The sequence below is a fragment of the Dunckerocampus dactyliophorus genome, chromosome 1 (genome assembly GCF_027744805.1).
Source record: "Dunckerocampus dactyliophorus isolate RoL2022-P2 chromosome 1, RoL_Ddac_1.1, whole genome shotgun sequence".
Taxonomy (NCBI): Eukaryota; Metazoa; Chordata; class Actinopteri; order Syngnathiformes; family Syngnathidae; genus Dunckerocampus; species Dunckerocampus dactyliophorus.
Window position 1 is genome coordinate 39,020,249 of NC_072819.1, and position 23,335 is coordinate 39,043,583.

Consider the following 23,335-nt stretch of genomic DNA (forward strand, 5'->3'; position numbering starts at 1 on the left):
TGCACCTCCTGTCTTCTCGTAAGAGTACTGCATTCACAAGTTTTTTATGGTCGCAAGTCAGGTTGCAAACTTTGAAAAACATTCCTCAACTTGAGACTGCTTATCAATTGTTCTGTCTTAAACTTTACCACAATTTAGCTAAGCAAATCTCGACTAATGGGTTCCTCCTCACCGGCTTTACTTCCTCTCGAAGATTTCCACACTGTCATCCCTCTAAACGGCTCAACTAGTTTAATCCCAACGGTTGGCCACCGCGGATATGGAGACACGGTTATACCTGGCCTTTAAGTGCCAGCACGGATGAAAGCAATTATACATTTCAAGCAGAATCCTCAAAATTCTAAAGAAACCAGCTTTAATTGGAATCCTCCATGCAGGAGACGAGAGGAGTTGCGGATGCATTTTGCAGCAGCGTGTGGACATGCAATGAGAGGCTGCAGACAGACTGGACCTCTGTCGCCCTCACAAAGTTGTAGATTTCTGTCTTCGTGTGCCATTTAGGCATCACACCATCGTAGAGGAATTAATGGTGGCTCTTCTCAGGCACATCCTGTGGTGTTGAACAGCAGACATGGAAGGGGCGAAGAAAGGTAAAACTGTTTAAATAAAGATCTTATAGATAAAAGATTAATGATACTATTTGTGCATGCAAAGATATGCATTCAACACTATGTTCACACAGTGACTATGTTCCAATGTGACTATACTGCATGAAACGAATAGGTTTAGATATACGCACACTTGATTGTTATAACACGTGAAGCATTTCTGCTCCAAGTGAAAAGCGTTTTTTTCACATAGGTTGACATATTTGCTCTGGCGGACATGATACGTATTGTCAGTGCAGGGCCTTGAAAACAGGTGTAACTGACTTTGCTGCCATGGTGGTCCCTCTTAACAACTAGGTCACATCTGGTCTTATCAGTGGAGGCCAACAGGACGGAGTGCTGGTCAGCAGCCACAGTCACATTATTCCCCAAATGCTTATGGTCTGAAGAGTACTTGCTTTTCCACTAGTCTCATGATACCATTTAATTCCATCCGACATACATGTTTACATTTTGTAAATACTGTATTACATTTGTACAGTACAGCTTATGTATATGCTTACTCGCACTATATTTGTCTTGGGCAGCTCAACAGTGCATTTATTGTACAAATATATTTTTGCAATCAAATCCATTATATAAAAACATGAAACATCTACAGAATATTGCTATTCTGAACTCTGCTATCCTGTACTACTTGTATCTTTTTATGCGTTTAACCTTGCTGATCCCATTGTTTCTGTCCGTGGCAGATGCCCCTCCAGGGGGTGATGGAGGCAAGTCCGACACCCTGGGGTCAACTGGCTCGGCCAGAAAAAGAGGAGGGGGGGCCAAGAAGGCTATGCAGGCCAACAAGTCTGCCCTCAGAGCCCCTCGTGCCCTCTGTTGCCTCACCCTCAGCAACCCCATACGCATGGCAGCACTGGCCCTAGTGGAGTGGAAATATCCTTCAGCGTGTGCTCATGTGAACAGTTACACACACGACCTAACAATGACTTAAATGTTTATATCGATGAGGCCTTAACTACCACCTTTACGCCATTTGATATATTTATTCTTCTTGCCATCTTTGCAAACTGTGTGGCCATGGGTGTCACCAAGCCGTACCCTGATGATGACTCCAACGCTACTAATCACAAACTGGTGAGTTCTCGTCCAGTCCAAAAACATGAATGGTTGGGTTATTTGGTGACTCTAATTTGTCCATAATTGTGAAAGTGAGTGTGAATGGTTGTTTGTCTATACCGGGGGTCACCAACGTTTTTCCTTGTGAGAGCTACTTTTCCAAAATGAAAATGGCCAAGAGCTACTCATTTTTGTAACATTTATTTTCAGAGCTTATTTTAAACCCAAACAAAGCGAATATGCTTGTTTTACCAGAACATGAACAAAATGCTGGTGTCCACAACTCACATTTTGTATTTCAGAATGCATTTCTTTCTACTGTTCTTTCATTATTAACTGAAAACCTGAATGAAAAGCAGGCGTGCGGGCACCTCATGTGGTCGTGGGGGGCTACCTGGTGCCCGCGGGCACCACGTTGGTGACCCCTGGTCTATACAGTATTTGTCCTGTTTGCCCAATGTCAAATGGGAGAAGCTCCAGCTCACCTTTGTAGCGGGATAAGCAAATTAATTTATGTTTTATAATGGTCCCATTTATTTTTACATCAAAACCTTGTATTTTACCAGGGGTGTGGTCACCTTTTACCTTGTAATTGGTGGCACTGTATGGGGGGAAGTTAGGGCAATTCCAATTAGAGCTGTGGCCAGTGTGAGTTGTTAGCTCTATTTAAATTGTTTTTATTTTGTTGGTTTATTGCAAACCACTGCAAGATTATACACTTTGCTAATAAATCAATTAATATAATTTTGAGTGCAACTCTTTATATGAATTCAATGTGTGTCAAAGCGTTTTTTTAAAATATTTTAGGATTATTTTATGATCTGGGGTCTTTCAGTGTGTGACCTGTGAGCATGGTAACGATGGTGATGGTTAGAACCATTGCCGAGAAGGTAATGTTGGTGTGTTCAAGAGTAATTGTATTAGAAGGAAAAAAATTGCAGTGTGACCTCAGCTGAGTGACCGTGTAACTCTGTCAGGGATCGTGACTTAGTTAAATACCAACCATCTGCCTCTCTCTGGCTTCACTCTTTTTCTATTGTTCTTTTGTCCATACTGAGTATCATTTATATTATCTGCCAACAAACTATCTAACAATCTTCGCTACAAGGATGCTGTTGTAAACAAATTAAATTGAGTGAGCCTGCGTGGAAGCAAAGTGCCCCAGTGTTTCTTCCCGAAGGTGTTTGAATTTACAAGGTCATGAAGGGACATACACACCAAGGTTCCAGTAGATCTATGAGTTGAGTGTAAGATGACTGTTAAACACATACTTTCTTCATCATTTAGTTGAATTTAATTTTTCTGCATATTTTTTTTCTTATTTGTGAACACTACTCCTTTATCTGTATATCAAGCACTGTTACACCTAGCCTGTTCGTCTGCAGCATTAAGCCAAGTGGTAGCACTTCTAAGACGCTTTAAGCTGAAGGTTTCACAGAAAGGATTGGGTTACGGGCTTAAGCATATGTTAGGCAGTGGGTTAAGGGGTTAGAAAGCCACCATAACCAGTAGCTAACAATATATTTCATGTACTGTATAGTTCAGTAATACCATTAATACCATTAACATGACATTTACTGGCAATCTCAATATGATGTTTTCCTCTGCTCTCAGGAACAAGTGGAGTATGTCTTCCTCGTCATCTTCACCATTGAGACGTTCACTAAAATTCTTGCCTACGGCTTGGTCATGCACCCCAGCGCCTATATACGCAGTGGATGGAACTTGCTTGACTTCATTATCGTCATTGTCGGGTATTCATGTGCTTGTTTTCACCCATAAATATAAATCTGTTGAGAAGCATCCAGCTATTTATACAGTATATACTGTCTGTCTGTGCAGGCTGTTTAGTGTCATAGCAGAGGCCATGACCGACCACAAGCCAGGAGAGGCCCATCATGCCGCAGGAAAACCTGGAGGCCTGGATGTCAAAGCTCTCAGAGCATTCAGGGTCTTGCGACCCCTCCGACTTGTATCTGGAGTTCCAAGTGCGTTTATTTGCATCTGCCTGCACTCCATCATGCGCCGAGCTAAAATTTGTTTAAATTGTCAGGTCTGCAAATTGTGTTGAATTCCATCATGAAAGCCATGGTCCCGCTCCTTCACATCGGCATGCTGGTCATGTTTGTCATCATCATCTATGCCATTATCGGCTTGGAGCTTTTTATTGGCAGGATGCACAAGACGTGCTACGCTACAAGCACAGGTGTCTGCTCTAACACGTATAAACATATTTTACAGACATGCGAACTAATTGTCTGTTTTTCTTTCAGGTCTAATGATTGAAGACGACCCATCACCGTGTGCGTTCGCCGGGAGCGGACGCTTCTGTGTTGGCAATGGGACCGAGTGCAGGGGCAAGTGGGAGGGTCCCAACGGTGGCATCACAAATTTTGACAACATCTTCTTTGCCATGTTGGCAGTGTTTCAGTGCATTACAATGGAGGGCTGGACAGATGTGCTCTACTGGGTAACAATATACCGTAAACCTCTTTCACTGCATTTTCTCTGCAAGAATTGTCACATTCTCTCTTTATGTCCGCAAAGATGAACGATGCCATTGGATATGAGATTCCTTGGATCTATTTTGTTTCTCTCGTCATCTTTGGTTCATTTTTCATCATCAATCTTGTATTGGGTGTGCTGAGCGGGTAGGCAAATTGGCGTAATATTTATCATGCGGCAAGTCAGAATTCATTCTTTATACTTTGTTTGTCTGGGTGTGCTCAGAGAGTTTTCCAAGGAAAGAGAAAAGGCTGTGGCTCGCGGTGAGCTGCAGAAGGCGCAGGAGAGTAAACAGATGGAGGAGGACATGATAGGCTACATGGACTGGCTCATAGAGGCGGAGGATGTGGATGAAGAAGGAAACAAACGTTAGTTTATTAACGTGCACGTTTGCAGACTTCATTGTGGACATAAGTCACTTGCATGTGTTCATCCCCAAAGGAGCTGCTATTGCCAAGAAAAAGATGATGAAGAAGTTTGGCTGGTACAAACACAGTGAGGATGGAGGTACGCCCAATGTCACTGAGTTTTTTTGTTGATCTTATTCTCTCTAATAGCCTCTACCTTCCAACAGAGTCTGACTCGGATGATGACATAGCATACCTTGATGACGACAACGGCTGCTGCGCTTCTCTTATGTAAGATATCAAATCAAATTTCAATCGGGGACAATATTGATATTAGTATTCCATCCTTATGTCAGAAGTCAGAAGTTAAACCATTTGAGCCAGTGATTGTACGTTAAACACTAACAATACCTGTTTGTGCTGTAACGTCATGTAATGGAATAGACATTGTTTGATTATTTTATGAAAGCAAAGGTATGAACAAATGTAAAATGAAAATGTGTGTCAATTAAAGGAGTTAATATATGGAATAAATGAATTTGTTACACTAAATAGATTTAGAAATTTTATTTAAAAACAATCTCATGAGTAAATATAAAACTGAATTGTGGGCAGCTGTGTGAATATAAATGCGTTGTTGTATGCAATATACTGTATATACAGGCTACACTAATGAAGTTAGTACGAGCTATGTTGCAACTATTATTGTTTTGTTTTCATGCTAAAATACTTGAAAAGGCACAGAACATGAGGAGTTGGGGGTGTTGGCCTTCTGGGTGGAATGTTGGGATGGACGGGGGTGTGCTGTGGCCTCTGCTGGTGGGCTTGGCCTGGCTTCCCTGGGCTTCTGGGTGTAAACTCCTGTTGTAACACATTGTGATACTGCCTTATCATTGTATTACAAGGGTTTCTGTTTCAAAATTGGTAAATGGTACATGTTGAACACAGGAAGTGCACAAAAAAAAGTATTAGCAATTGATGTTAAAATGAAAAGGGGGATGTAACTTGTGATGTATTCCAATGTAACCTGTATGCATGTTCAAAATAAAATTAAACCATTAGCATAATCACAAATCTCATTTGTCTTCCAGGGCCAAGATGATGGCAAATAGCTTCTGGTAAGATCTTGACACATTGCTAATGTTTTCATATTTACATGCTAATGTTTTCATATTTACATGCATTTATTTAGGACCATAACCGGTTTTGCCGTTTTACTTTTACAGTATAAAGGTTCCAATAATATTAAAATTGACAATTCCAAACTTGAAACCTTTCATCTGGTGGCGGTGCCGCATGCAAGGTACATCATTCAATATAAATTCCTTCTAAAAACATAGTGTTTCACCTTATCTCTAGTGACCAGTTGTGCCAGTTGAACCACACGTTCAGGAAAAACTGCCGCGTGGCCGTCAAGACCACTAACTTCTACTGGTTGGTTCTTCTACTGGTGTTTCTCAACACAGTGGCGAGTGCCTCAGAGCATTATGGGCAGCCCAAGTGGCTCACAGAAATGCAGGGTAGGAAACCCATCCTCCACCCATTGGATTTTGAGCTGTAAAGCACTACAGAAAAACTTTGTGAATGTATTGTCTGTTTCCTCAGAGCGAGCCAATAAGATCCTGCTGTTGCTTTTCACACTGGAGATGCTGATGAAGATGTATGCCTTTGGGCTGCAGATCTACTTTATGGCTCTCTTCAATCGCTTTGATTGCTTTGTGGTGTGCGGTGGCATCCTGGAGACACTGCTAGTGGAGTCGGATTTCATCCCACCTATTGGCATCTCTGTGCTCCGTTGCATCCGACTGCTCAGAATCTTCAAAATGACTCGGTGATCCCTCACACTCACACACGACTCACTGCATGAACAGTAGATTCAATGGAATTTTGATTGATCAGCTTCACTTGTCTTTTCCAGGCATTGGGCCGCCCTGTCTGACTTGGTCAACTCTCTGCTCAACTCCATGAAAGCTATCTGCTCCCTTCTGCTCCTGCTCTTCCTCTTCCTCATCATCTTCGCCCTGCTGGGCATGCAGCTGTTTGGAGGCAAATTCAACTTTGATGAAACACAGATGAAGAGGAGCACTTTTGACTCCTTCCCTCAGGCTCTACTCACTTGCTTTCAGGTGAATTCATGCAGCAAGACATTGCACTCCTCTTCTATGTTTGATTGGGATTAAATTGTCCTCCATGGTCTCTTTAGATCCTCACTGGAGAGGACTGGAATGCTGTGATGTATGATGGCATCATGGCCTACGGAGGACCAGTCTTCCCCAATATGGTGGTGTGCATTTACTTTGTCATCCTGTTTGTTTGTGGTAACTGTATCCTTTCCCACTATAAAGTGATGAACAGGGTGCATAAAGCATACAATTGTAGGCACAAAAAGGAGCAAGATTGACTTAATTTACTGTGTGATCAGACATCCTGCTCAATGTCTTCTTGGCTATTGCTGTTGACAACTTGGCTGGAGGTGGCGGACAGAAAAAAGCAGAGTAGGTTTGAAATCTCATTGTTCGCTATTCATTATTCATATGAAATTACAAGCAGAGACATTTCAGACAATGCTTGTTTTGGGCTTTTCAGAGAGAAAAAAGATGATGAAGAAGAGTGGGATGATGATGATGAGAAAGAAGACGAGGACGCAGGGGTAATGAAAGCATAAATGACTTCATTTTAGACATAACACAAGAATACACTGACCTAAATCACTGCTGCTTTCTTGTGTCTCGCATGCAGAACGAGGACGACGACTGGCAGGAGAATGAGGAGCTGAGGGCCATTGAGGGGCTGGAGGGTAAGTGGTTGATACCATTTCTTTAATTCAAAGGTAGGTACAACATAACCAGGCATGGAGGTGTGTTGTAATATTCTTCCTGATTCAGTTTTCAACCAATCTTCTTCAAACCTTCAGAAATGACAGTCCATAACTATATCCTGTATAAGTATTTCATTCCAATGTTGAAATCCATACCCATTAGCAATCTCCTAACACTCTTACCAATCACAAGTGGAGACACAGAGAGGATGATTACCTTATGTTACATCAAGCATCATATTGACTTTTGGCAGAACTACCTGAGGTCAATTGAGTTAGTTCTCCCCTTTCTACCAGAACACATTTTCTATAGATCTCCTTCAAATCTTCAGGAATGATTTCTCTTTGTTAGACCAAGAGTGCTATTGATGAAAATATCTGACTTGAAGAAGCTAGGGTCAAAGGTCATGTAAATCCATGTATCTTTTCAAGGGGTTTTTTTTCAGTTTCTGAGCACCAAGAGTAGATTTCTCACCCAGTCTGTTATAATATTCAGTGACAATGAGGACAGGGTTTGTGGAGTATGCATGCTTACAACCTGATTTGTTTTGGCCTCGGTTTTTGTCTTGTGTCATCTGTCTAAGAGTAGTTTTAAATATTTGTAATTTACCCCAATCCTGCCAAAGCATAAACAAATCCTGCATTGTAATTGTAGGAGTTGCCCCATTAAAGCCTGAGTTCTCTGGTCCCAAAGAAAAGATTGTGCCCATCCCAGATGGAAGCTCCTTCTTTATTCTTGGGAAAAAAAATTGGTGAGTCTAGGTCACACACGACAAGAATCACTGCCGCTCTTTACTCATGTGTCTTCTGATCTTCTTTAATTTCCTAGCTTGCGAGTGGCCTGTCATAACCTCATCCATCACCCCTACTTCACCAATTTCATCCTCATTTTTATCATCCTTAGCAGCATCTCTCTAGCTGCAGAGGATCCTATCAAATCCCACTCATTCAGAAACATTGTAAGCAGACATCATCAGCATATCCGCTCGCTGTCATCACCTTCTCATCCTCTCACTCAACCCAGCTGATGCTGACTTTGTCATTCTCAGGTGCTGGGTTATGCGGACTATGTTTTTACTTCCGTTTTTACTGTGGAGATTGTACTCAAGGTAACTGCTGCTCTTAAAAGCTCTGTCCCACTGCACCGTTTAACAAGTCCGTCTGGGAAAACAGTGGTGTACGTTTTTTGGACTTTTTAATCTGTTTTTCAGCTGGTTTACAGACTATCTTGACATTGACAGACGGCGCTAACTGTTCCAAACTTTGGACATGTTAAAAATTTCTGGCGGCCAGCTTTGAATAGCGATTGGTGATTCTCATATGTTATTCTGGCATTTTGTTGCCGTTTTCACCATTAATCTGACTGTTGTTTTAGACTTTATGGATGTTGCGCAGATGGACAGCTCGTCGTCCTCTGGTCACAGAGCTTACCATACACAACATGACAACATTATCACCACAATAGGATGACAAATATAATATAATAAAATGAATTCATGTCAATTGTATTAGAGAAATCTAAAAATGTATATTCTATACTCACATATTTCGTATAGGCAGCCCATCACATGTCATCACACTCCCTCTAGTTGCTTATTGGACTAACGAAGATCCTTGCGCAGGTGATAGTACTCCAAAATAATAGTATTCCAAGATAATAGCGAAACAAATATAATTTTAAAAAGAGTGATGTGTACCGTACAGGAGTTACAACTGTTGTGATGAGGCAACAGGCGGAGTATGGCCTTTTATAAGACGCAAACTGGATGTTGATAGACGTAATTCAGATGTTTTTTAGCCATTTTGTTTGTTACTCATAATGAAGCAGTCGTTATTCTATGTTTTATAAGCCGAGCTGAATGAAGACAGTATTCATACTTAAGCAAACATTTTTAAGATATATTTGGACGTTACTCACCGTCCATTGCCAAAAATTTTAAATTTGCCACAGTATGACACAATCGGTCATAAATATTTAGACGGAGGCAGACGGAATCATTAAATGGCCATACGGGACAGAGACTTAAAGCATCATATGTAAAACAACAGGAGGAGTTTCTTACCTCTTGACTTGTGCCATATGTCAAGATGACCGTGTATGGAGCTTTTCTGCACACCGGTTCCTTCTGCAGAAACGCCTTCAACCTTCTCGACCTGCTCGTGGTCAGCGTGTCGCTCACTTCTTTCTTTCTTCAGTAAGTAGATCAGCCATTCACTGAAAAGCTTGAAATGTCCACCCCCACCCCATGTTACTTACATTTTTGTAATCTAAACCTATTTAGCTCGAGCGCTATCTCTGTGGTGAAGATTCTCAGAGTGCTTCGTGTGCTCAGACCTCTTCGTGCCATCAACAGAGCCAAGGGACTGAAAGTAAGAGAGCTTGTTTTGTTGTACTCGTGTATTACAATGTTAAAAGTATTAGAAAAAGCTCACACTATTATGCAATGTATTTCTACACCACTGCAAACTACAATCTCAATAAAATACATATTGTTAAATTCATCTCCCACTGACAGAATGTCATTTTCCTAAATACGCTATGTTGTCTCCTGTTTTTGATCGCAATTGTGCAGATGTACCTAATATTATGGCTCAAGAGTGTCATTCCTGTTTTTTGTCTTTTCAAAGAACGTGGTGCAGTGTGTGTTTGTTGCGATACGCACCATCGGCAACATCTTGATCGTCACAACACTCCTTCAGTTCATGTTCGCCTGCATCGGGGTGCAGCTTTTTAAGGTTAGTTCTCTCTGCATTTTAATGTGCTTGTCTATGCTGTAAGTGGAAAAACCGAATTGGTGTTTTGTGTTTGATGTTTCAGGGCAGGTTCTACAGCTGCACAGATGAAGCCAAGCACACTCCTGATGAGTGCAAGTTAGTTTTCTTTTGTTTCTGATTTGTTTAGTCCCCACAAATTGACAGAACTGATCGTCTGTATAGTGGTTTAATGTTGGTACGCTGTCGGCGCAAGCATAGGCCCGTTTCTCCAAAACAAAACAAAAGAACTATGATAATGTTCTTTGAGAAAAGATGGCTAAGGTAGCTGAAGTCAAAGGTCATATTGGTATATGTGTGAACGTCTTACAAAAAAACAAAAATAGCTGCTGAGTGGTGGAAAGGACACTAGCTTGCCGGTATCAACCAATACCGATATTGGCAGCAGCACTCATGTCAGGTCACATCTTGTGTCACGACACATTACGCTTCTTTTACTGTGATGCCGCTGGATGCATTTCACAAATGAACACAATTTGTGTAAAATATGCAATGCAATGTGAGTTATAAAAAAAAAATGCCATATTTATTTTAACATTTTGTCTCAAAATAATCATTAAAAATCATGACAAATAGTCTAAATAGAATGACAACGATTCTTCCTGATGTGTGATGTTACATTACAAATAAAGGAAGATGCCTTACTCACCCCTCGCAGAGCTTTACAAGCTTTACAGTTTATTACAAATTGCATATTTCCAATCGGAAGGCGAAATAATTCCAGACCGTGGACATACTGAGATAGCAAGCTTGTTGTTATGTGGAGCGTGACGTCATCACCGCATCACAGTCATGCCGTAAAACGATACTGATATGAACCGATATCTCATTTTTATGCCAATATCGACCAATAACATCGGTCGGCCAATAGTATTGAACATCCTAATGAAAGTCCATCCAAAAGTGTGGCAGTGTGTAAAAACCACAGAGGTTCAGCAGTCCAAAAAACAGTCAGTAGCAGCTAATCAATGGCAATTGCATTGAAATATGGATTTTATGAGAAAGTTGATGTAAGATGCTAAGGATAGGAGAGGTCAGAGTAGAACCTCTGTAGGACTACTGTCTGTATTTTGAATCTGATTCAAGATGCTTGATGTAGCTGAGGTCGACTGTTACCTTCCATTGCTAATCAATGATCCTTTTGCGGCGACGACACTTTGTGTCTGCTGCCACAATTTTCTATTGCTGTTTCATTATTCCAAAAAATATTCACAATAATGCATCATTTTAGGGGATCATTTGTGGTCTATAAAGACGGGGATATGAACCATCCGATGGTGAGGGAGAGGATCTGGGAAAACAGCGACTTCAACTTTGACAATGTGCTGATGGGCATGCTGGCTCTGTTCACAGTGTCCACATTTGAAGGATGGCCACAGTAAGTCAGAACTCCGAGCCAGTGTTTTGTTCATTTTTTACCTTCTGACTGTCTACTTTGTGTAAAGGCTTCTTTACCGGGCAGTGGATGCCAATGCCATAAACCACGGGCCAATTTACAACTACCGAGTAGAAATCTCCATCTTTTTCATCATCTATATCATCATCATCGCCTTTTTCATGATGAACATTTTTGTGGGTTTTGTCATTATCACCTTCCGAGAACAAGGGGAGGCTGAATTCAAAAACTGTGAACTCAACAAAAACCAGGTTAGTTGTTGCCCAAACTTGAACAACCATCATGTTTTTACGTCTGTGTAGGCTCTCAGTCGTACAGGAGTTGTCCATCGAGGAAAAGGCTTCTTGAGACGTCATCTGTACTTCTGTGTAGAAGGTGTCGGACGTTTCGCTCCTCATCCGAAGAGCTTCGTCAGCAAACTAATAAGTGCTGGTAGCTTAGGCCTTAAATACAGTAAGAGTGGGCGGAATTGGTGTGCCAACACCCTCCTCCTATTGGTTCGTTACACTAAGCCTGGGCGGAGCAGTGGTATAATCCTATCCTGTTATTCACACCTACGATAAAAGGGAAGTGTCGCTCCCTGAATTGGGTATGAACGACTCTAATACTGGCTTGTTAGCATCTATTGTTCTGGCTCGGCCCTGCCTTCACCTCATTTGCAAGACTAAGAGCTGTGGGTTTTGGTCTCAGTAACCTGCTGAACACAGGGTCCAAATTAAACCTCAAACCACCATTCCGATTCAATGATGGGTTCTGTTGTTTGACAAAAATAGCTTCCTTTACTCCTCTTTCAAACCATCTGTTTTCTTTGGCCAAAATCTTTACCTCGCTGTCCTGAAAAGAGTGATTGGTAGCTTTCAGGTGTAGATGTACTGCTGATTGAGGACCACTAGCATTGTCCCTGCGATGTTGATAAAGCCTTTTTTGGAGCATTTGCTTAGTTTCCCCAATGTAGTGCTCTTTGCATTCCTCATCTAAAGGAAGCTATTTTTGTCAAACAACAGAACCCATCATTGAATCGGAATGGTGGTTTGAGGTTTAATTTGGACCCTGTGTTCAGCAGGTTACTGAGACCAAAACCCACAGCTCTTAGTCTTGCAAATGAGGTGAAGGCAGGGCCGAGCCAGAACAATAGATGCTAACAAGCCAGTATTAGAGTCGTTCATACCCAATTCAGGGAGCGACACTTCCCTTTTATCGTAGGTGTGAATAACAGGATAGGATTATACCACTGCTCCGCCCAGGCTTAGTGTAACGAACCAATAGGAGGAGGGTGTTGGCACACCAATTCCGCCCACTCTTACTGTATTTAAGGCCTAAGCTACCAGCACTTATTAGTTTGCTGACGAAGCTCTTCGGATGAGGAGCGAAACGTCCGACACCTTCTACACAGAAGTACAGATGACGTCTCAAGAAGCCTTTTCCTCCATCATGTTTTTAATTGAAAAGAATTTTGTTTATACTTCAACCTATTGTCTCTCTTCAACAGCGCCAGTGTGTCTACTATGCCTTGAAAGCTCAACCTATAAAAATTTACATTCCCAAAAATCCCTCCCAGCTCAAATTCTGGAGGATAATAAACTCCAGCCAGTTTGAGTATGTCATGTTTGTGTTGATTCTGGGCAACACGCTCACTCTGGCGGTGCAGGTACTCATGTCCAGTCCACACATATTCATGAAATACAGAGTTAGTCTTGCATTGTCCTAACTGAAGGTTTTATATTGTTACTCAGCATTACGAGCAGTCCAAACTCTTCACCTCCGTTATGGACATCCTCAACATGATCTTCACTGTGGTGTTCACCATTGAGATGATCATCAAGTTACTGGCTCTTCGGGCTCATGTGAGGTTTGACCTGTTGACCTGTGACGCTGAACAGTTCCTGACACTCACAGCTTTTTTTCTTCATCTGCAGCACTATTTTATTGATCCATGGAATTCCTTTGACGCTTTAATTGTAGTGGGGAGCGTGTTGGACATCGCAGTCTCTGAGTTTAGTGTAAGTCTGGAAATTCACATTTCCGAGAGTGGCTATTTAAAAATGATTCAAGTAACGACTGTCCAGTAGGATTAGTTGAACATAACTGCAATTCTGACTTAAAACAAAAAGGTTTACTGATGCTCTGAGTGTTAGCTATTTGTCATTTAGTGTCATGTGAGGGAACATACAGTTGGTCCTTCCCAATGTGGCGCCCTCGGCAAGATTTTATATACTTGTAGGGGCCTCCTCCATGATGGATTTACACACGTTTACAAAATAAATTCAATAGCATTGGTTTTGCCATTGCCGTTAATTTATATTAACAATAACATGTCAACCAGTTTTAATTACAAGTTAACAAATTACAAATACATACAAAAAAAATCTGAAATACAGTATCAATACCACAAAATAAAACCCTGTAAATAAGTGAATAAATAATAATAGTAATAAATTATGAATACAACAATCAACCTCAAACAATTTAAATAGCCACACAGTTTGCACACAATAAGAATAGCACTATTGCATGAACTCCATACAAAACTAAATAAAATAATTATATACAAAAGATATAAAATACTATACTATACTATACAACTATATGCAAAACTGTACACAAATGATGGGCACGGGAGACCTATTTGTTATAATTTGTAGTACAGTGTTCCCTCGTTTATCGTGGGGGACAAAATAGCCCGCAATAAGTGAAATCCGCGAGGTAGCCAAATTCATTTTGTTACAATTATTATATAAACTTTAAGGCTGTAAAACCCCTCACCATACACTTTATACACTTTTCTCAGACTGGCAATAACATTTTCTCACTTTTCTCTCCTGTTTAAACACTCTCAAAAAAGTTCAAACCTTCATTTGAATTTTAACGATCAACCTACAGGTCAGACACAAGAAATGATTAAGTCACTCATGCTTATTTCACTGACCGTGACCGTGCCTTTTCGTCCTGGGGACGTTCTGCTGTATTGTAGTGTTTTTGTATCCTTGTTAAAACACATTGTTGCAGGACTCCTCTTTCAAACCGAAGATTAATTTACAAGCTAGCAAACGAGCAAGCTAGCGATGACAAAGGAGAGACGGCAGGGTGATACGAATAAGATTGACAGATTTACAGCCAATCAGGACGCAGAAAACAATGGGCGGTGCAGACCAACAGGGAAGAGAGAGACACTCAACTTCCCACAATGCAGTTCTTCTTAAAGGGCCAGGCTTTGCCTGTAACAGCCTTCATGCACTGTAATGGGGGGGGGCAGCGAATCCGCAAAAGGCAAACCGCGCTAGAGCGAGGGAACACTGTATAGTAATAAAAAATAAGCATAGCTTTACATAAGAATCAATGTGAGCGTTTCCATTTTTTCAAGTTAATAGTAATAACGTGTTTTCATAGAATTATACTGAAGGTGGATATTTTTTTCTCAATTTTTTGGCGCCTCGCTGCCTACGTTGCCTAATGGCCCAGCCGACTCTGATGGCATGTTTTTTACATTTTCTTTAATGTGGTTGTTTGGAACAAGAGCTCTGCGTACCCCAAGTTGTACAAGAATTGTCCAGTGTAGCAGCTTCAGCTTCTCTGATAGCTGAAGGTTTTATGGCATATACACTATGAGCACAGACCAAGAGAATAAACGTGTTCCCCAACAACCCAACAAGGTCTACTCTCAGTGGCATGGCAGCAAGACCGTAACAGACTCAACCAAGGCTGATACTGGGAAATGCTGGAGGAGTGTCTGGGAGAAGGAGGCGTCACACAACACTCACGACTTACAAGCAGAGCAGCACAACCTCCCAGAACAGGACCCAGTAATCAAACACCAGCTACTGGTTGGTAGGGCAATTGCACAAGACTTAAGACCAGAAGCACCAACCTGTGCACTGCCTGGATTGATTACAAGAAAGCTCATGACTCAATGCCACATATATGAACACTGGAATACCTGAAACTGTATAACATCAACAGGATGCTAAGAACCTTCATCATGAACTCAGTGAGGGTGTGGACGGCAACTCTGGAGGCCAACTCCAAGCCAATTGCACAGGTGGGCAGAGCATCGAATGTGGCATATTCCAAGGAGATGCTCTGTTCCTGCTGCTGTTCTGCATAGGGATGAACCGCCTCAGTCATATCATAAACAAGAGTAGCTTTGTGTATAGTGGAAACAAACGATCAGCCACCTCTACATGGATGACATCAAGCTGTATGCCAAGAATGAGTGTGAGATCCACCCCCTAATTCACCTCACATGGCTATATAGCAATGACATCAGAATGTCATTCGACTAGATAGGTGGGTGAATGATATCTAGACGAGGGAAGATGATCACTACTCAAGGGGTTGAACTATCTGAAGGCAGCATAACGGATGTACAGGACAGTTACAAATACCTGGGGATCACACAGGCAAATGGCAACCGTGGGGAGGCAGCTCAGAGGGCAGCCACGGCCAAATACCTACAGAGGGTGAGGCAGAAGCTCCTTAAAATGCATGGAGGCTTCTACCCCAAGTCCAGCAACCTAAAGCTATACACTAAGCGAAAAGATGGGGGACGAGGATTAGTGAGTGTCACAGGCACTGTCCAGGAGGAAACGACAAGCTCCTGCATGGCATGTACCACCGACAAATTAAAGAAGTGGCTGACATCGGGAAAACATACCAGTGGCTGGAAATGGCAGCACAGAGGCACTAATCATGGCAGCACACAAACAGGCCCTAAACACAAGATCAGTAGAGGCTGGTGTCTGCCACATCAGAAAAGACCCCAGGTGCAGGCTGTGCAAAGAAGCCCCAGAGACAGTGCATCACATTGCAGCAGAGTGTAAGATGCCAGCAGGAAGGGCATACATGTAGCGGCACAACCAGACAGGAGGAATAGTGTACCGTGCACCAAATATAGACCGGAGGTCCCAGAATCAAGATGGCAGACAGCGTCAAAGGTGGTTGCGAACAACCAGGCCAAGATCCTGTGGGACTTCCAGATCCAGACTGACAAACTGGTGACGGTCACCCAGCCTGGCATTGTGGCGGTGGATAAACATCAGAAGACGGCAGTGGTGATAGATGTAGTAGATAGCGGCAATCACTCCCAAGCTCCCACGCCGCTGGTAGAGGACCCGAGCTTGAAGGAAATACCACCCAGGTGGACAAGAAAACTGTTTTTTATTTATTTATTTTTTTTATATATACAGTGTATGTACTGTATATTTACAGTGGTATGAAAAAGTGTTTGCCCCCTTCCTGATTTCTTTTTTTTAACTTTATGTAATGGTTTTAGAATGTTTTTATAGAGTGCTTTTATGAAGTGATTTTACCCTTCTTTTCTGTAAAGCACTTTGAATTACCTTATTTTCGTTAATATGTTATCTTTCACTGCTGTAAAGTTGTAGAGTTGCTGTTGGTGACATGTATTTTCTCATCAGCAAACCGCACTGTCTGTGAAACTTTGGCAGCACTTCTCATAAAGATGGCTCTTCCAACTGTATCAAAGAGCAGCATTTCTTTTGCGATGTAGCCAAATACACTTTCTGTGAGCGCACACCATTTTGCGCTGTTCTGTTTCTATTTACTTTGTCAACCAAACATCTCTGTGTGTAATGATTGGCTCTGCATCTCAATGTGTATTTTTTTTTCAGTCCACTTTGAACTTGGAGAGTAATCAGTCAACAGATTTTACATTTAACATGTATTGGACAAAAATGAATCCAAATGGCCGAGATATACTTTGGACTGGAGTGGGAGCGGTTGGCTCAAAAACTCTCAAATAATGGCAGGAGCCCTGTTTCACAGAGGATGTAGTTGGTTGGTCGGTCCAGTGTTTTCTTCACTGATCCATTTCTCTCTGCTCTTCCCTCCTTATGTCAATCAATGTGGATGTCTCCCCAGGGAGGGGGAGGCCACGGTGAGGTGAGATGTTGATAAACCCTCTATGACTTGTATTGGATGTGCAGATGTTCAAGCATTGTTGCACACTACTGTCCTTTTTTTCTTTGGGCTGCAGGGAAAAGGCGAAAGCGGAAAGGTTTCCATCACTTTCTTCCGTTTGTTTCGAGTGCTGCGATTGGTCAAACTGCTCAGCAAAGGAGAAGGTATTAGAACCCTCCTGTGGACGTTTGTCAAATCCCTCCAGGTGAGTACAAAATAAAATGGAACATTTTGGCATCATGCAAAATACTCTAATTGGCATTTTCCGGTTCAGGCTTTACCTTATGTTGGTCTGCTGATCGCAATGATCTTTTTCATCTATGCTGTGATAGGCATGCAGGTAAGTCTTTTTTTTTATCTTCATACAATCATTTGATCAAATAGAAACAGCTGGATTTAATTCAGCCTTATGTTGATGATATAACAGCTGGAACAACAGCTGATTTTCACTCTGCTTGCTTCCTGGTAGACATTTGGAAAAGTGGCCATTGATGACGACACACATATTAACAGAAACTGCAATTTTCAGACTTTCTTCATGGCTGTACTGGTGCTATTCAGGTGATGCTTCATTTGCTTTTATTGTGCTAACATTTCTAGGTAGATACCAATTGGGCTTGTTTTCATTGCACCCCTCAGTACTTCCACTCTGCCCCTCTCACTGGCAAATAACAGAAAACTCCATGTTCTCCTCGTAGGTGTGCCACTGGAGAGCAGTGGCAGGAGATCATGTTGGCCGCCTTACCCGGCAGACGCTGCGACCCAGAGTCAGACACGGAGCCTGGTGAAGAGTTCTCCTGCGGCAGCAACTTGTCCTACATCTACTTCATCAGCTTCTTCATGCTCTGCGCTTACTTGGTGAGCGAGGTCTAACATGATATTGTGAGGTTCAATGAATTGCCGTAACCCAGGCTTCATTTAATTATTTCATCAGGCTTTCTTAAAAGCTTATCTTTATCACTGTGATTCCTGCATTTGCCGAGTTAATTAATACCCAAAGCAGAACCGAATCTTCAATAATATGCAGTTGGACTGTATCTGACATTAGAGAATTCAAACAGGAGGTTTTTATGCACACCACAGATGAAAAATCGCTTGTAATCAATTGTATGTTGGCACACAGCTTCAATTGTATTAACATTTACCATTTTCATGAACATTCACAGCCTCCTATGTGGCTTGTTTCATGTTTCCCTCTTTTTGCAACTTGTCCATGCTTTTTCCCTCTGTCCAGATTATCAATTTGTTCATTGCTGTCATCATGGACAACTTTGAGTACCTGACAAGAGACTGGACAGTACTCGGTACCCACCACCTGGACGAGTTTAAGAGAGTTTGGTCGGACTATGATCCAGAAGCCACGTAATAACTCTTTTTTTTTTTTTTTCACTCTCGTCCCGTGCTGTCAAAATGCCCTTTCTCTTCTCACTGTATGTGTTTTGTTTTCTCATAGCGGTCGCATTAAGCACATAGATGTCATCACTTTGCTGCGGAGAATTCAGCCACCTTTAGGTTTTGGAAAACTGTGTCCTCACCGTGTTGCTTGCAAAGTAAGCTCTTGTATCTAACACAGTGTCCTGCATATTTGGCACTGGACAAAACAGATATATCCAATTGTCCCTTCCTCTGTGCACAATTCCTTGCAGAGGTTGGTTTCTATGAATGTTCCACTGCACCCTGATGGGACAGTCACCTTCAACGCCACCTTGTTTGCTCTGGTGCGAACTTCCCTTAAGATCAAGACCGAAGGTTATACCTTTTCCTCAACACTCTCTCTCACACAAACGCGTCCGTATTCATGCTTCATGCGTGAAAATGAGATACATTTTTTTTAAATTTCAGGACCCATCGATCAGCAGAATGAAGAACTGAAGCTCATCATCAAAAAACTCTGGAAGCGGACCAAGCCTAAGCTCATAGATGAACTCATTCCTCCCCCTAGAGGTGCATTTAAGCTTTACAATACCATAATAGAGCTACGTTTCTGTTTCTTCTCCTCAAACTCTCCACTGCTTTCTTAGGGGATGAGGTGACTTGTGGCAAGTTTTATGCCAGCTTCTTGATTCAGGACTATTTCAAAAAATACCGCAAGAGAAAAGAGAGGGAAAGAAAGTCTAAAAGGAAGGACAAGGCGGCTTCCCTTCAGGTAACCATACTGTTTTTTTGTTTGTTTTTTAGATTGATATTTTTTAGATCGTCCAGCCCCAAACGTGAGTAGAATCACGAATAATTGTGTGTCTGAAAATACATATCTGAATGCATAATTGCACAGGTACTTTAAGGAAATTGTCAAATCAGTTTAACGATGCTTCTATTTTTTTATGTAAATTGCTTGATTGCACATATTTCCTGCGCTTTTAGACAGTCTGCTTGAGCAGCAACTTGCTTATTTTTCCAACTTTAATTATTTGTAATCTTTTTCCCTTTGGTCCTCACTTCACTGCATGATTCTCCTTTTTATTTTGTTATTTATTTTTACTTGGTGTCAAAAGTGTAAACTTGGAATAATAAAAAAGGCAATTTGTTTACATCTCATTTAATTACATTACAGAAATGTAACATTCAACATGAATTCATGTTTTTGTCAACCCCTAATGTCCATTGTGGTCCAGGTAAATCTCAAGAAAAAAGTCTTTGCACTTCAACTTCCTATCAAGAATACATGAACTATTAAACTGTATTAAATTTCTTGGTCATTTTGCTTGCATGTCAGTAGTTTGTCGTACCTGCATGCTGAAATGGACTTTATGGACTGTACTCTCTTCCAAAACTGTTTGTTCCCTGTATGTATCATCTTGTTTCTGTGCTCTGATAAGATTCACCTGTGTGTTTTATTGTTGTCTGTCAGAAAGTTAACAACTGTTTATGTACATCTGTGTTATTAGCAAGGGCTGCGCACACTTCAGGATCTGGCTCCAGAGATGCGTCTGGCTATGGCGTGCGACCTGGAAGAGGAGGAGGGTGTAGATGGAGATGAGATATTCGACAGTGAGCGGGGAACCTCTGCCCCCACCACGCCTGCCAGCACGCCGATGCCGCCCCTAGAAGTGCTGGTACAGCAGACCGCTGTAGTTGTCGAACCAGACACCAAAGGGGGTGTGATCACTGAGCAGGTGACGGGCCAACAGGAAAAACCTGGATCAGAGCTGGCAGAAGTGAGCGTTGTCACAGAGCAACCAGTGCGGTCCACGCCCCTGCCCATCAGGTTTGGTTCGGTTTCATTCACATATTTTGTTTGTAAATTCTAAAATAACTCCTGTATTTGCTTGCGAACAGGGCGGAATCCATCAGCGACCTGCATCTCCCTCCTCCTCCAGAAACTCCAGTCGAATCTGAGTTCATAGCTCCTGAGGCAACTACATCTACAGTGGCTGAGCCGTTTTATAGCAATGAGGGAGATGCTGCAAGTCTTGCATTTGTAGACCGGTAAGGAACAAGAAGCGCTAAGGGAAACAATCTAAAATATAGTTGAAGTCTGAAGCCAGCTGGCAGTAGACCTTGTCTTTGCATTAAGACAGATCATTGTCTTGTAGGTATGCATATCCTGAGGCCGCTTCTCCCTTACCACCTGAGCCCGCCTCTCCTTTACCACCTGAGCCAGCCTACAACAATCAGAGCCTTGAACGAGCCAGCAGCGCTGGCGAGATGTCATGTGACCCTCACAATGCCAATGGCTTCAGTAATGGTTACAATGGAACCACCACCATGAACGGAGACAGTGTTGCTGGGAGCCCCTACCCAACCAACGAATACACCGGCAATGGATACTCGGCTTACAATGAAAACGGGAGCATCATCAGCACAAATGGCAACAGTAGCGCTGTGAGCGGAGGTTACACAGGGAACGGCTACAATGGAGATGAGAGCAGTGGCACACAGTTTGTTCGGCGAAGGCTCCTTCCTTCCATACCGAAAGGTGAATCATATCTACTATTTCTACTTTAGTGAAGTAGTTATACTCCATGTAGTAACATTTTATGTATATCATTATCTTGTAGAATTTATTTTTAAGTCTGCTGTGACACATGTGCACAATCGGCACTATAAGAATTTAGCCCACAGTTGTGTATCCTCAAGTCATGCTCCGGCTTACACTTTTAGGTCGCAAGCCCGCCTTTAACTTCCAGTGTCTGAGGCCACAGAGCAGTGGGGACGACCTTCCCATCCCAGGAAACTATCGAGGCAACACATCCCCATCCAGATCTCGCCTTCAGGTAAACAGACGGAACGCACACTCTCTTAGAGTCACATACTGCCTTGTTTCACTGGTCTCTGTTTGTTGTATCAGACCCAGCCAAGCCTGGACTCCCGCCGCAGTAGTGTGTCTTCATTGTCATCCGTCTCTTGGGCCAACACAACGGCAGCTGGCAACACCCCCGCTCCCGGATTGATCGCCGCCTCAGGACGCCGGGGCAAGCTGATCTACACACCTATGATCCTGGTGGACGAGGCCACAGGGACCAGCCAGCCACTGTGGAGCGATGGCTCAGCCAGTCTTCCTGCGGGAAGCCATCCCAGCTGGTACTCTGGTCAGAACAGGGCCGGCAGCTTGAGGGTGCCACCGGCCAACCAGGGCTTTGTGGACAAAGGCAGTGCAGACAGTCTGGTGGAGTCGGTGAGTGTCAATAAGTATGCGGGGAAAAAAATTGTCGGCCACAAACCACCTCTTGGGTAGGCTACACACCAGAACAGCTACAGTACTCTTATTTATTGCTTTTTTGTCCGATATCTTCTGTGACTGATAGAAATTGTGTGATTCTTTATCAAACTTCACAACTGAAATTGAATTTTTGCCTTTTAAAAGATGCGGCGACATTACTTGACAGATTGTATGGGATTATTTTTCTTGGTCAGTTCACAAGTTTTCAAGGCCACTTGTTGCTAGGCGGAATTCATAGGACTGCCCCATAAGCCAATTTTAAAAAACTGCTACATGTCAGTCAGCCACCCCCACGAGGCTGTTTGAATTGCAAACTAGGGACTGATGATGCGGTGCCCTTAGACAGAGAGCTGTCTGGAAATATGCACTTAAAACTATGACTCACATTTATTTCATGTTTATGTCACTACTTTGCATTAAATATAATATGTAGTATACAGATATTGGACAGAAAAAGAATCTCGGTAACCATAGAAGCATGCTGTACGTCACTGTTCTACTGCTTCTTTTCCTTCCTAATGTCAGATCCTGATCTCCGAGGGTCTGGGAATTTACGCCAAGGACCCAAAGTTTGTGAATTTTGCCAAGCGGGAGATCGCTGAAGCTTGTCACATGAGCCTGGATGAGATGGAGAGCGCTGCTGCTGACCTGATCGCTCGGGGAGCAAGCCATCGAATTTCCCGCTTTGAGGATGAGCTGGCTGATGAAATGAACTGTGTGATTTCTTACTGAGATGAGAAAATACCTGTGAGAATATGAGAGGTATTTTCTGTCATTTAAAAGGGTGAAATAATTTTTGGGGGGTTTCTATCAGCTGTTGCTCTTGCCACAAACATTCAAGGATCACAGTGGCAGCCTGTGTGTGGACCCAACAAAGACCTTTATGTACATTATAAATGTTTTATAATAATTATTTTGCAATTTTTGCATGGGCATCTCATTTTGTACTGCACTTGAATGGCCACTTTACATACTGTTATGTTGCTATGTTACTTGTTAAGGCAAATCTGTTTTATGCTTTATTCTTTGGACTATTGATGGATCTGTGGACTCACACATCCATCAGAGGACACTCCACTTCCAGTAGTAGCATTAGCAAATTATTGCATTTGTGCGTGCAAATTAATAGCAACAATTCTGGGGATTTTTGTGTCCAGCATACTCAAATAAAGCAGTGAGTTTTCTCTTATTTTTTCAACGTGATAATCTGCATTATGAACATTTAATCCCACAGTGGCGGTTTAATAC

General features: G+C 42.2%; 1 protein-coding gene across 1 annotated transcript; it reads left to right on the forward strand.

Moving 5' to 3' along the window:
• Positions 1 to 148: 148 nt before the first annotated feature.
• Positions 149 to 23,276, forward strand: cacna1fa (calcium channel, voltage-dependent, L type, alpha 1F subunit a). The gene is made up of 47 exons (XM_054771720.1): positions 149 to 590; positions 1,301 to 1,490; positions 1,586 to 1,691; positions 3,288 to 3,427; positions 3,516 to 3,661; positions 3,727 to 3,879; positions 3,947 to 4,143; positions 4,221 to 4,324; positions 4,404 to 4,546; positions 4,620 to 4,685; positions 4,753 to 4,816; positions 5,617 to 5,643; positions 5,885 to 6,045; positions 6,131 to 6,356; positions 6,444 to 6,651; positions 6,729 to 6,849; positions 6,948 to 7,020; positions 7,112 to 7,175; positions 7,265 to 7,322; positions 7,999 to 8,095; positions 8,173 to 8,302; positions 8,393 to 8,452; positions 9,432 to 9,538; positions 9,626 to 9,713; positions 9,972 to 10,079; positions 10,162 to 10,214; positions 11,347 to 11,493; positions 11,561 to 11,762; positions 13,001 to 13,159; positions 13,245 to 13,355; positions 13,428 to 13,511; positions 17,389 to 17,409; positions 17,504 to 17,632; positions 17,702 to 17,767; positions 17,897 to 17,988; positions 18,126 to 18,285; positions 18,662 to 18,789; positions 18,881 to 18,977; positions 19,074 to 19,176; positions 19,270 to 19,371; positions 19,449 to 19,573; positions 20,313 to 20,632; positions 20,704 to 20,853; positions 20,961 to 21,343; positions 21,529 to 21,641; positions 21,716 to 22,042; positions 22,613 to 23,276. The coding sequence occupies exons 1-47, from the start codon at positions 572 to 574 to the stop codon at positions 22,817 to 22,819; spliced, it is 6,135 nt and encodes a 2,044-aa protein (XP_054627695.1). The 5' UTR covers positions 149 to 571; the 3' UTR covers positions 22,820 to 23,276.
• Positions 23,277 to 23,335: the final 59 nt, after the last annotated feature.